The 14,127-nt window shown below is 38.6% G+C and overlaps 1 protein-coding gene across 1 annotated transcript; it reads right to left on the reverse strand.

Annotated features, from left to right (window-relative positions):
* Window positions 1–591: 591 nt before the first annotated feature.
* On the reverse strand, window positions 592–11,729 carry rgs9a (regulator of G protein signaling 9a). Its single transcript, XM_088317777.1, has 17 exons — window positions 11,492–11,729; window positions 11,082–11,178; window positions 10,331–10,381; window positions 10,123–10,229; window positions 7,875–7,926; window positions 7,678–7,736; window positions 7,410–7,486; window positions 6,727–6,808; window positions 6,549–6,611; window positions 5,790–5,819; window positions 5,396–5,457; window positions 5,121–5,234; window positions 4,900–5,015; window positions 4,661–4,748; window positions 2,801–2,939; window positions 1,399–1,481; window positions 592–1,290 (listed from the first exon to the last, which is right to left on the reverse strand). Exons 1-17 carry the CDS (start codon window positions 11,555–11,557, stop codon window positions 1,134–1,136), a joined length of 1,443 nt encoding a protein of 480 aa, XP_088173903.1. The 5' UTR covers window positions 11,558–11,729; the 3' UTR covers window positions 592–1,133.
* Between the last annotated feature and the right edge of the window lie 2,398 nt (window positions 11,730–14,127).

The following is a 14,127-nucleotide window of genomic DNA, read 5'->3' on the forward strand; positions in this document are numbered from 1 at the left end:
TATACTTTCACAGGTTGAAGTAGACAGGAGTAGTAATGCCCATTTGTGGAACGGAGTCGAGGGCCGACAATATTTATGAATAAGGCCGGAACTGTACTGTGATACTGGCCGGAGGCTGGGGGTTTGACCAGCAAAAAAGGGTCAAGTGCCCAGCTCTGCAGAACTGACAAAACAAGCAATATTACCTCGCTTGCCTCCCTGCTATGACACCGGCAGCTGAGACTGAAAAGAATTAATGAGCCAAGCTCTAAAAGGGGCCATAAATCTAATCATAAAAAGAGCCCTTAAATCACTTACATGCAAACCTATTATATAAGTGCCAACGTTTCATAAAAGAGTCCCTTTAAGGTCAAGTTCCAGATCACACTGAGGACAAAAAGTAAAGTCTTTTAAATGCTGGTGAGCTCCAACAAGCCTCTTAAATCTTAAGACTTCAACTTAATAATGCTTATATACAGTAAGTTCTTTGCCTAGTTTAGTGTGAATTCACCAGTGGGTGGCTAAATATTCAACTGAGCAGATTATCACATGCTGTCTATCCACAGCAAAATGAGGTCTCATGATAGGATAGTAAATAAAATTTACACCAAATGTGATGCTGATGTATTCAATTTATTGTTGGTGTTTCTAACACATTAACATAAATATAAACAGGATGGTGGTCATTTTCCTCTTCATCACCATGTTTTGTACAATTTTTACATTTCTGCAGCTTCAATGCACCACAAAACCGAACATATATTTCTGTCAAGTGTAATTTGACTGAATTACACTGTCAATGATACATAATTTATCTTTAAAGCACCTAGCCACACACACACAAACATATAGTCTTTTGCCACTTTTTTTTTTTTACCCAACAAACAAATGTGTTTACCCAAAATGTAGCCAGGATATGAATAATAATTTAGGGACTACTTGTATATTTTGTAGTGTAAAACATGATAATATTCATTTCAACAAGACATTTTTTCAACATTTTGCATTTGTTGCTGCTGGCCCTGCAGGTTCAACTAAATGGGCAACTAGTGCAATTACAAAAAACGTTATGTCATTACGTTTGAATATAAATTATGTACCATATGTACTCAATGTACTAGTACACCATTTTCCAACACAAAGTATTTTTTTCTTTATTTCTTTCTGTCAATTTTACTCATCATGGCCTTGACATCAACCGGGGCAGAGGCAGCTGCAGCCTTGGCCTTTTCCTCCTCTTCTTGCTTCCAAAGGATGATGGGATGGATACCTGGGCTTCGGTTCTGAGCGTTTTGGTCCAACTGGGCTTGACTACATTGAAATAGAAACATTTATCGGTTATCAAATGTAACTGACTTTTTGAACTGAATTTTGTGACAAGAACTGGCCCTGCTTACACAACGGAGTTACTCCACTAACCTGAAGTTATGAGGGTCCGGGTTCAATGCCTTTTTCTGGATGTCCTTGTACACTGGCGACTTGAGGTAACGGAAAAAAGTGTCCTGAAGAAAGATATTGTATCAAACAAATGACCAGGAAAAAAAATACATTAAAAAAAATCTAATGATATCCAAAACATATACAAAATCTCTTTTGGAAGAAAAAAGTCCTGTTTGATTGTCACCGTCAGTTTATTTTTGTGTTGGTTGTGAAAGTAATACTACTGGATTGCATTCCATATAGCTGTATTTAATTTTTTTTTCTTTCATGTGGTTCAGATAATTGATGGATAGTTGTTGCAAAAATTGGCCGCACATTGGAAGAGTGGTAAATCAATATACAACAAAAAGTAAAATGATTTGTGATACCTTTCCATTTATTTGCAATACAAGATGATTCACTCACTGCCATTGACGGGTGTAGAATCCAAATAGTGCGTTCATTTTACAGTTTCAGGTTCATAAACATGGAATGGAGTCTACCCAGCAGATTTCCAGTATATTACTCGGTGGGGTCTACCTTGGACTGATCTCCTGTCAGTCACAGTGCTGACAAATAAAACAATTCTCAATTCACACAGATGGGCAATTTTGAATCCTCAATTAACCGAATATTTACATGTTTGGATATTTTAGAACAAAAGTCACCAACGGGGTGCCTGTGGACACCAGGTAGCCCCGGGGGCTGTTCCGAAAATAGCTCACCAGTGTAAGGACAATGTGATTTTCTAGGAATGTTTTAGAAGTGCTGCGATTGGCTGGCAACCAGTTCAGGGTGTACCCCGCCTACTACCTGAAGATAGCTGGGATAGGCACCAGCACCCCCCGTGACCCTCGTGAGGAGAAGCGGTACAGATAATGGATGGATATATTAGACATGATCATTTAACGATGTCAACAGCAGAGATTTATGAAAATAGTGTTGCACATAATATTTTTCTGATTCCTAATTATTGTGTGTAATTGGTTCATTGATGTATTTGACATTACAAGATGCAAACAAAAATTTGAAGGAAGAAAGAAAAGATCACCAATGGATGTCATAGTTCAATGCTAATTAATTTACTGAACTCATTAACATGATCAGTCTGTTTTCACAAAGATGAATATCAATACTAATTAACAATAACACTATAAAGTTACATTGAATTTATTCATATTACTTTTAATCACAAACGAGTCTTAAAAGGCTTTACAAGCCCAAAGTTAACATATTAACAACATCCCCTGATCTTATCCCCAAAGGTTAAAGCTAATTTCGCAAATTTCTCATTCCAGACCAATGCAGACGTCAAATATCTCGGTGCATGTTGAACATAATAAAAAATTTATTGTATTTGGAACGCGACATACAGCGAGAGGGACGGAAAAGATGTGACCACCTTTTTCATGAGCAAGAAGACGTGTGTCTGCGCAGCCTCTAGCACATAGCGGTGAGGATGGTCCAGGCCTTTCACAGTCAGACCCATAGTCCTGCCATCAATGTTGATCCAGCGGGGGGCGCCGGGAGCCAGAAAGGTCCTGAACACAAAGGAAATAATCCAGATGAAAATTACTCTTCAGTGATCAATCTGTGGGTCATTAGGTCTTTCCATTTCCAATTGACAATCAGCAGGGTGGACAATAGCCAATAGTCGGATGGCTTCCCCCTGCACGTCACTGGCTTATCAAGTGATGTGCAGGAGAGCATTGGGGATAGAAGGCATATAGCCCATCAGACGGCTCAAGTACGCATATTGACAGTGAAAGGCAAAATCTTTCGTCCGCTCCCCGACGCCTACCATCATGCATTTTCATGCCCAGTGCAAACCAGGTACAAGGCACGATATAAATATGCACAGGAGAGGGCTAGACTAAATTTTAGTTTTTTTTTCTCAGACCCAGGCAAGCCAGTACAGCGTAGCACATTTAAAAAAGGGTGTTTTATGCCTTTGTGGGCGTGAACACACCAGATTTTTTTTCACAGAATTAAAGCAGTATTGTCTTTCCCGTGAAATGTTGCATGTGAGAGATGCACATAAAGTCCTTGACATGATGGAAGAAGACCAGATTTGCTTGAGTTCCGCATCGGGTCGAGGCTCACAAAGTACGTTTATAGAGAACTGCTAGCAGATGTCAATATAAAAGTTGTTTTTAGGGAGATCACAGATCTGTGAAGTGGCTGCTTGGAGACTGCCTTCCAGCAGGATCGTACATTTTCGTGTCTGAAGCCCTACACCCACGTCCCCCCTCCATAGCCAGAGGGTTGATTTTAAATATATATAACAAAGATGACAATAATAAGAATTATGTGTATGAATTGATTTCTTTAACGAGTCAGATGGTATGATTTATACACCAGTACTATGGTGGAGTTCCAGTCGGGGTTACATTTCGGCCACGAAATAGTAATGTGTGCCAAACGCATCAAAAGAAATGTCCTCGTTATGCCGGAACGGCCGGCATGGTACAGAGAGATCAATCAGATTCCCAAACAGACGCATCAAGGATTGCATGACACTATGCAGCTACTTTATTTATTTATTTATTTATTTTTAAATCAGATTTGACAGTAATTACGTGGAGTGGTGTTTCGGGGCAAGTGTGGCAGCTGTAAAGCGCCCCTTGTCAGCCATAAGTGGGTACACGGCACAAAGAGAAGGCATAAAGAGTGAGAGGCAAAAAAATGCCCAACCTGACAGCCAGCGTTTGGGCAAGGGGGCTTCACGCTGGCATGGCCACTTTAGAGTGTCTCGTTGTAATGCCATGGAAAAGACCTGTGATGACATTGTCGGACAAAGTCCAACCACTGGAGGCTTTCAGATCTATTTTCGTGGCTCTAACATGTTGGCATATATAGACATAAGAAAGATGCTAGACGTGATGCTATTTTATTATCAGTTGCGAACTGCAGGTTCAACACATTCATGCCAGCAATATTTGAGAATGGAGAGAAAGGCTTGGTTTTTCTCAATTTTGAAGCCTCATTTTATATAGTCACTTAAATTTGGTGCTGTTGGTAACAGTGCTCTTGTCTGTGGTGTGATACGTTTAGAGGACGTTTATCTTCACTTTAAAACGATTTGTGTGTCACATTTGTTTTTAAACCATTCAATTGCTGGAATATTAATTTTTAAAAAGTGACTCCTCACACAATCTGCTATTACGAAGTTTTACAGTCATATAAAAAAATACAATAAAAAAAAAAACTTTTCATTTTTTTTTAACTTGTTTGCTATGTTCTCTAACTAATTTTGGCTTACTTGAAGATGGTCTCAGCTTTAGTTGACATGGAAGCTGCAGTTCCCCATTTAAGCTCCTCAGCTGCTTCCCAGAAGGCTAAATTCTCCCCTAGAGTGAGCAGAATTAGTGTAAGTAATACTCGAGTATCAATGTGTAAGCAAAAGTGCTCCCTCGAAAGCACTAGGAATTGTTAAACACTCATTAAGCAACTGGAAAGGGATCAGTCAGAAACCAATATTAAGGAAATGGAATAACATACCGCTGAACTCCTTCTTGAGGAAGATCTTGAAATCGTCCCGGCCTCGCAGATCAGTCAGTAACTCAAACAAGCTGAAGGACCAACGCTCGACTCGCATTTTTGTCGGGACGTCAACCCTGTTCAATAAAAACTTTTTAATACATCCATGGTATTGTGTGAAGCAAAAGGTTCTCTATGCTATTTTTATTTTCTTTTTTTACATAATGTCATATGTATCACACCTTCTCATATTGAGATTCCAGTATGAGTCGTTGTCAGTCTGCCAGGGGTTGCTGGGTAAGCAGGGTGCCAGAAAAGGATCATGATTTTTGTAGGTTGTGATGTACTTGACCAGTCTGTTGTGACACAATTATTAGGAGATGAGAAAACTGTACATTTACAAACATATATTTTCTAGATATCTTTCTAAACTGATCCACTTGAATATATTCCGGTACCCTTTCAACTGTACCGTCGCCTGGTGATGTTAATGGTGGCATGTCATTAAAGAACTTACGCTCCAAGCGACACACTGGATTTGACTTTGGACCTCATGATGGCTTGTTGGTAGAACATATTCTAGAATAAAATACAAAATTTAATTTAGCCTTTCTGAAATTATAATGCACACACAAAGCGTCAGTATATAAAGTAATTCAATATCTGTAGATATGTGCTACTCAAACGCTACGCAGTTGTTAACATGCACTGTACCATTTCAATACTGTAATATGATTGAGAAATATTGAATCTACTTTAATAACATTTGGTCTATTGTTATGTTTTTGTCCTAAGTCCTCTAGACATAAATGAAAATTATGGTTTGTCTTCATTGATTTCTTGAGAAAGACATTATTAAAAAAGAAAAATGATGATAATAATAAAATAAAAACCCACATCTTAATACTTACCATGCGTCTATATTGGTCAAATGAGATTTTCTGGAAGACAAATTAATTTGTTAAACAAAGAAAAAAAACAGTATGTTGAACAATAACTAATTTTATGATCATTCACCAAACAAACAAATTTCTACAAAATTCAAGAATCATGATTTGGATTTTTTTTTTCCTATGTGATCTGGTATTTTACATAATGAGAATTCACACAACTGTAGTTACCACCCAAAACTGTCACACTGTCATTTCCATTATGAAAGGAAACCTGAAAGAAAAGAGAGGGATAGAGCAAAGTGAATGAATTAGTGTGAGCAGAAAAGTTGCGGATGTGGAAATCTTTCATCGGGAAAATTATGGGAGTTGCAACACCCCATAGATGTGACTCTTCTTCATGGCGCTACTTGCCTCAGTATAGGGTGGCTTAGTTTTCCACACCAAAGAAATAGTAGGCCTATTTGTTGCCGTTAATTGCACATCGGTCACTTGAGTGAAAGTGCTTTAACAACAGCAATGGAGAAAAAAAAACAAGTCTCTCGCATTTTTCAATTAACTCAAAACACACTCTTGTAATTTAAAATTCACTGAAAAGACACAATGGTAATAAAATGTAACATCGTCTGACTTCTAAACATAAGCATGACAGCAAATCTGACGTGTTGCAAGGAAACAATTAAAACAACAAAAACTATCTCGTGAATGAGTGAGTGAGTGAGTGAGTGAGTGAGTGAGTGAGTGAGTGAGTGAGTGAGTGAGTGAAAACTGACCTGTTACCTCATCTGTGTTGGGATCAATAAGGCGATCCGGACCAATATCCAAAGCACTATGAGTACGACGCTGGGCACATACATCGAAAAACATTTGTACAAAAGAAAAAAAAAAAGCATTTTGTAAAGTAGCCTGTCACTCTTGCTATTTCTTTTTATACAAAAACACACATGTAGACACTGACCGGTGGCTTGTTCACAATCCAGTAAGCCCTCTCCTGGCAATCAAACACAACACGATCTGGCTTCTTTCTCTCTCTACCAGCTCTAAAACATAAAAGAAACAAGTGACAGTGTTATAACGCCATCTAGACCTTTAATAGTTGATAACAGTGGTCAACAATCAACAGCCATTTATGTATTTTTGACAGTCATATAAAAAATAGCATTACTTTTTCTTGTAGATCAGGTTTATGAGATATTTATTTTTTTTCCTTTTAAATTTAACAAATACAAGCTTACACTATGAATTTCACCATTAACTGTCATTTATACCTATAACATTTCAGAAAAAAATTCCACCTGTTTCTGAACTTAACACTTAATTTGTGAATATTACTAAATATATCAATATATTATATTGTATTTTATTGCATTATATTGAATTGATTGTATTATTATTATTACTATTATTTATTTTTTATTACATTATTTTTTTATTATTTTTATTATAAAACTGAGAGCTAGAGCTAAAAAAACAAGAGCAGATTCTGAATCACCGCAAAAAAAATATCCTCTCAAAAACTTGACTTGCCCATCTGATTTAAAAATCCGGTACACATTTGTTGACCAGGGTTATTTATTCATATTAGTCTTTGAACAAATTGAGCCAAACAGTGAAAATAAGTTGGAAGATTGGAACACATACTTGTATTGCTCAGTGGCCTGCATCACAATGAAGTCCCACTTGTGGAATAGCCATTTATGCAAGCGGTTGTAATGCGCCTGTTTTGAAAATGGATGCAGGAAGTTCAAAAAGTCTGTCCCGACTCGTTCCAGTAACAACAAAGTCAAAGGCAACATATTATGCAATAAAATCAAAGAACTCACAAAACTCACGAGTTGCCATAAATACTATGACACAAAATAGTTTCTAAAATACTATTCAGTTCCTAAAATATGGTTACTATGTGTACCTGTTCGTAGGGTTCCAACATGCCTTTCTTGCGGATGTTTCTCTTTGCCAGGTAAATGGCTAAAAAACAAAAAAGAATTAGAAAATATTTTCAAAAGCTGATTACAACTGATTAGAAAATGAAGGACGCATTTTTTCTGTTTACTTAAGTCAAGCCCCTTCTGTATTCTTTGAGCATAAAGTAGCCAGTTCACCCACCATAGTCTGTATCATCTGCAACCCATTTCTGTGTTGGCCAAAAGTAGGGAGTCTGAAATGATAAACATTGAGAATCAAACAGGAAGGCCGTCAATCAGAATGTTGACATGCTCAGTTGGACACATTAATCTGACTGCAACAGATTTTCTTCTTGCCGGATTTATTTTTATACTTTTTTGTGAAGCCGTTGTTTACCCGCACTGGGTGTAATAATTTGAACTGTGGTTCTTTGTTCCTTTCAGCTTGTTTTATAGCTGCATTCAAAAGAAGGTTTGTTGGTTCCAAGGTGCAAACTGGTTAACTGGTTGACCGTTTATAGCACATGTGTCAAACTCAAGGCCCGGGGGCCAGATCTGGCCCGCAACCTCATTTTAGGGCAAAGGGCAAATCATCTGCATCAACTTCCTGTTTCTAGCATATTTTCTTCACTTTTAACAACACTGAGATATGAGATATTCCCATTTATTTGTTACCAATCCTCCCCTTTTAAAATAAATTGAAAAATTGTTGAACAATTTCTTACTAGCTTCTGGTTTAAAAACTGGCTTTCCAATCAATTTATATGGGTTCACAGTCATACCGGCCCTCTGAGGGAAACCACAACTACGATGTGGCCCGTCCACAAAAATGAGTTTGACACCCCTGGTTTATAGGCATAGGTGGCAAAAATATTCTTGTGATGTACTTAAATAGCAGTACAGCTACTGGTGCCCAAAAAAATAACAGGGGTAAAATTAGATGGACTGGTTCAACTCATTTACTTAAGTAAGTGTAGTGAAGTACTAAATTAAAAATTAATTTTTGACCATTGTTGCAGAGCGGCACGGTGGATAACTGGTTAGCACAATGGCCGCACAGTGCAGAGGTCGTGGGTTTGATTCCGGCTTCCTGTGTGGTGTTTCCATGTTCTCCCTGTGCTTGCGTGGATTTCCTCCGGGTACTCCGGTTTGCTCCAACATTACAAAAACATGCATGGCAGGTTGATCAGACACTCTAAATTGCCCCTGGACGGTTATTCGTCTTTGTGTGCCCTGCGAATGGCTGGAAACCAGTTCTGGGTGTACCCCGCCTACAACCCAAAGATAGCTGGGATAGGCTCCAGAACCTCCCGCAACCCTTGTGAGGAGAAGCGGTACAGATAATGGATGGAAGTTGTTGCAGAATTGGGGTCATTCTAAAACAGGGGTAGGCAAACTTTTTCATTCGTGGGCCAAAATGAGTTCTAAAATTTGACAAAAGGGCCAGACCGGGAGCAAATAGATGGAGTGTTTTGCTAACCTCACCTCACCTCATCGGAGAAAAAAATACCTAAAGTATAGAGAGAAAACATGCCTTCGTTTGACATGAAAATGAAAAAAAGTATTCTGACCAAATATCTGTCTTTGACACGCCACAGGTTTGAGCTATTAATTGAAATGAGTCTTTCAATGCAGAAAATTGAATGAATAAAATACAACTATTAGTTTCTGAGATCTGCGAGCATTTTTTATTTTGAGAACGCTCACCTGCGCGTCACTTGTGTATGCTCCTTAACAGAATTAACATGGGACATGCGTATTGAACTCATTATTTTCAAATTCTACATAACACCACAAAGAACCTTATTTTGAATTTCAATGGGAACGGTGTTCCTGGTGGAGGAAGAGGCTCCACCCCAAAAAAGTCAATCAGTGTGCCTCCTTGTGGGAACACATCAGAATTACAGGCAAAATAAAACATTAACCAGGTTTATTCATTTAATTTGTTCTAATTCGACGGGCCAGATTAAAACGTTTAACAGGCCGCATTTGACCCGCGCGCCTTAGTTTGCGCATGACTGTTTTGAACAGCTTTATGGGTGTTCAATTAGCTAATGATAATTTCAAAGTACACCCTACCTGTAAGTATATTTAAAGACAAGATTCAAATACTCCACAAACACATATACAAATGGAAATGGAAATGGAGCAGCAAAAGTAAGGCAGGCACCGACTCGTTGGGCTGGCCTCGCTATCAATCAATTTTAACCCGCTAGGCAATAGTCTCAGTATTGACATAAATCCTGAACAAAGCTGGGTAATAAAACTACTGGTTCGATTTATTAAAATATCTCTTTAGGCCTATTTACGCATGCATGCTCATTCCCTAATGTTATAAAATAATTATAACCTTAGTGCACGTCAATCTCTTTTTATGGCCTTTTGACAACTGACAATAATTTTGAACATGAGCAACTTGATCAAGTATTTTGAGCCGCGCGTTGATCTACCTGGAACCGGTAAAGGCTGCTGTCATTGCACATGACAAGCTTCTTGTGGTTCTGCAGGGCATAGATGTAACCGTAGGCCACCAACATGGTGGCAAAGGCTTGGGCTTCTACAAGACAAACAGGGCAACAATGATTGATATCAAGTGAATGCGGCGACCTATTTAATGACAGACATGTTGGCAAATTGAAGTCTTTTTATGACACGTACCTTCGACAGTGGTCTTCATCTTGTTAGCAATCCAGGCAATAATGTCTTTACCTGTTTGGAGACAGGTAATAGATGAAATTTTAAACAAGAACGAAAAGACAGTGACCATAAAATGCAGCTGAATTGGAGAACAAGATAATACTGAAAATATTGTAAAACATGCAATGAAAATGAATAAAATGTTTTTTGTGTGATCATGCTTTTCTGAACAGGGTAACTTGAATCTTAATGGCAGGGTACCAAGAATCTTCCCTTCTGTGCGAATGCAAATACAATTTATTGAATCATTTATGTTTGGACAGCAATGTGCCGCCATACGACGTGTGGATATGTTGACCTTTTCCTCCCCGATCTTTGGCCAGATTAAAATCCCAGTTTGGCTTCCAAAGAGGTGTCCAGATCTCATCCAATTGAAGCCTTCTTTATATAGCTTGTGGTCGGAGCTTAGACAGCCGTGACAGCTTGTGTTCACTCTCAACTTGTTAGAACGCAATCATGAAAGGTAGATTAAAAATATTTTTTCCCCAAAATTGAAGTTATTAAGATTTCTCCATGTCTTCTCAGACAGACAAGAATGCAAATGATGATGTTTTTTATTTAACATATTTTTATTTTGTCCAAATAATTCCATGATATTAGAATTATAAATACTGACAAGGAAAGACTATAACAATCACAAGAGGATTTTTTTTGCCAGGTTTAGAGGTGTTTTAAATGGTTTTCGTCTAAGATTGGCCTTTTGGTATCTTACCAGCAATGACATGTGGAATGGTGGTGACGTTGAGTTTCTGTTCTGAGCCTTTCAGCCCACTTTTTGGGTCCTGCATCTCAACCACAATGGCATCCAACTGTAAATGACAACCACAGAGATTCATATAATGTAATAAATCAGAGCACAATCAGACACATATTTTACTAAACAAAAGAGAGCTTTTATTTTGCTTCTTAGATTGGAAAATATTTCACATCTGACTATTTTATATTTAATTGTTTCATTCACTATAATGGTAACTTGTTGTTTTGTTACCTAACCCTTAAAAAATAATGAAATAAAAACATTGACAGCTTTTTGCATTAAAAAAAAACCCCAAAACATTTTAAGCACTAAATAAGCACCAGAACACCATACAATTGATTACATGAATGATGCCAAACACTCACCTTTTTGAGACAGTGCAGACGTCGAAAATGTTGTCCTCGGTCTGGACGGGCTGTTCTGATTGTCATATTTTTCGATGAAGAAAAACACTTTCCTTGACAACAATGTAAATGGGAAAGTTGCCTTTAAGTGAATGAATGTAGTAGATGTAAACACACTAGTACTGCGTGGGGATTGTTAGACAGAAGGGAAGGAAGGGTTTAGCCACCAATTAGCGGCAGAAAGCCTCTTCATCCCTCCAGCCTGCCAGCCAGTTATTCTAAGAAATGTGGACTGGAACTTGATATTAGAGGGTTCTGTGTTTTTGGTTGCTTGTCCGGAGACCTATGCCACAAAACACTTCAATGTACATAATCATTAAGTTAGAACCAGTGTTAGCCAAAAATCAAAAATTGGTCATAGCTACGAAAGCAGAGATATAATGCTTCAGTAAAACTAGCTTAAGATAGAAACTTTTGAAATCTTACCAAAAAGGCCTCACGAAAGATGATTTTTTTTCCCTAAACAACACACACTTAACGCTATTCTGAGGAGACCAGTTAGTATACCAAAGAAAGTGTAGGAACTAGTGGTGTGCCGGTCGATTGGCCACAGATCATGATCAGACGATTTCTATGGAAAAATACATACAAAGTACAAAACATGATCAGCCGCAGCTCATACTTTGCAGCCTGCAGCCAACTAGAGACCAGCATGTGTGCAGTGTAATTTGCCCTCCCCGTTTTCCACCACAAATTACAAACCAAACCAATAAGTGAATCATAATATGTTTGTTATATACATTTCTTGCACTGTCAATTTGAAATAATGTCCTGCTTTTGTGTAATAAAGGAACGGAATTTTTTTGTTTGTTTGATTCAGCCATCGAAAAAAATAATTTACATATTAATCTATTATTAAAATAATCATTAACGAGCAGCTCTGAAATTGAAAAATTGAAATTAAAATTAAAAAATATATGTGATCGAGGGGCGGCACGGCGGACGACTGGTTTGCCCGATGGCCTCATAGTGCAGAGGACGAAGGTTCGATTCCGACTGCGGCCTTTCCTTTTGGAGTTTGCATGTTCTCCCCGTGCCTGCGTGGGTTTCCTCCAGGTACTTTGGTTCCTCCCAAATTCCAAAAACATGCATGGCAGGTTGATTGGACACTCTAAATTTCCCCTAGGTATGAGTGTGAGCGCGGCTGGTTGTTTGTCTCTGTGTGCCCTGCAATTGGCTGGCAACCAGTTCAGGGTGTCCCCCGCCTACTGCCCAAAGATAGCTTGGATAGGCTCTAGCACCCCCCGCAGCCCTAGTGAGGAGAAGCGGTTCAGATAATGGATGGATTGCTTTTTCCCTGTATTCCTTTGTGTGTCTTTCGTTAAGCTTATTGTGTCCACCTGTGCGTGTCACTTTCTAGTGTTGACCGATCACCTCTCTCTAACCCTTTGTGTCTTGTCCAGGTGTTCCTCGTTGTCTTGTTAATTTGCTCGTATTTAGTTCCCTGTTTTCGTTCACTTCTTGTCGAGTCATTGTTGTCCATGTCTGCCGTTGTGTTGATTCTCTCGTGCCATTTGTCCATGCCAAGTCCTGTTCCTCATGCTTGTGTGTTACATTGATCCTTGTTTTACGAGTTGATATTTTTGTTTATCCAAGTACCTAGTTTTTCTTTTTTTTTCTTTGTTTTCTTTACATTAAACCTCTTTAGGTTACTCCTGTCTCGCTTCCCTGCATTTGGGTCATCATCCACTTCTACCAGAACCTGACAAGTAATACTAGTTACAAATATTTTGGTTATCAGTTATAATTGTGGTAGCTTTGGACATGGGGCTAACATTCCATCTTAACATTTTGAAATACACTCACAATCACACCAAGGGACAATTTAGAGTGTTCAATCAACCAACCATCCATCCATTATCTGGATTGCTTCTCCTCACAAGGGTCACGGGGGTGCTGGAGCCTATCCCAGCTGTCTTCGGCCAGTAAGCGGGGTACACCCTGAACTGGTTTCCAGCCAATCACAGGGCACACAAAGACGAACAACCACCTGCTTTCATACTCATACCTCGGGACAATTTCGAGTCTTCGATCAACCTGACATGCATGTTTTTGGTATGTGGGAGGAAACCCACACAAGCACAGGGAGAACATGAAAACTCCACATGGGTAGTCCGGAATCAATCCCAAAACCGATGCGCTGTGAGGCCTTTGTGCCGCGCTCCATTTAAATCTTTTTGGATTTTATTTTCAGACTCTTTTGAAAATGAGCGGATTGGATAATGGATGGATGGATTGTGGAAGCAGCACTTCATCACCAAGCCGCTGAATTGTACTAATTGCACCACTGATTAACTACAGCAGTGGTTCTCAACTGTTGTCACCCTGGGACCCCCATCTTTCTAACTGTTGCAAAGTTGCCACCCATTTTCTCAGAGTTAAGAACAATAAATCATTTTTTTGTTTAAAACTACCCTCTGAAAATACATGTGCAATATGTTGAAATTTCTTAATGCAGTTTCAAATTATTTTGACATACCACCTTAAGCATATGGCTGAGCTGCTCTTTAATTCCTTTTACAGTAGCTAGTGCTAGAGCACACGTTTCCATGTTGGCACACCTTGATTCTGTTCTGAAAAAAAATCTAAATCTCATG

The sequence above is a fragment of the Idiotropiscis lumnitzeri genome, chromosome 15 (assembly GCF_059441095.1).
Source record: "Idiotropiscis lumnitzeri isolate Australia: NSW breed Sydney's pygmy pipehorse chromosome 15, RoL_Ilum_1.0, whole genome shotgun sequence".
NCBI lineage: Eukaryota > Metazoa > Chordata > Actinopteri > Syngnathiformes > Syngnathidae > Idiotropiscis > Idiotropiscis lumnitzeri.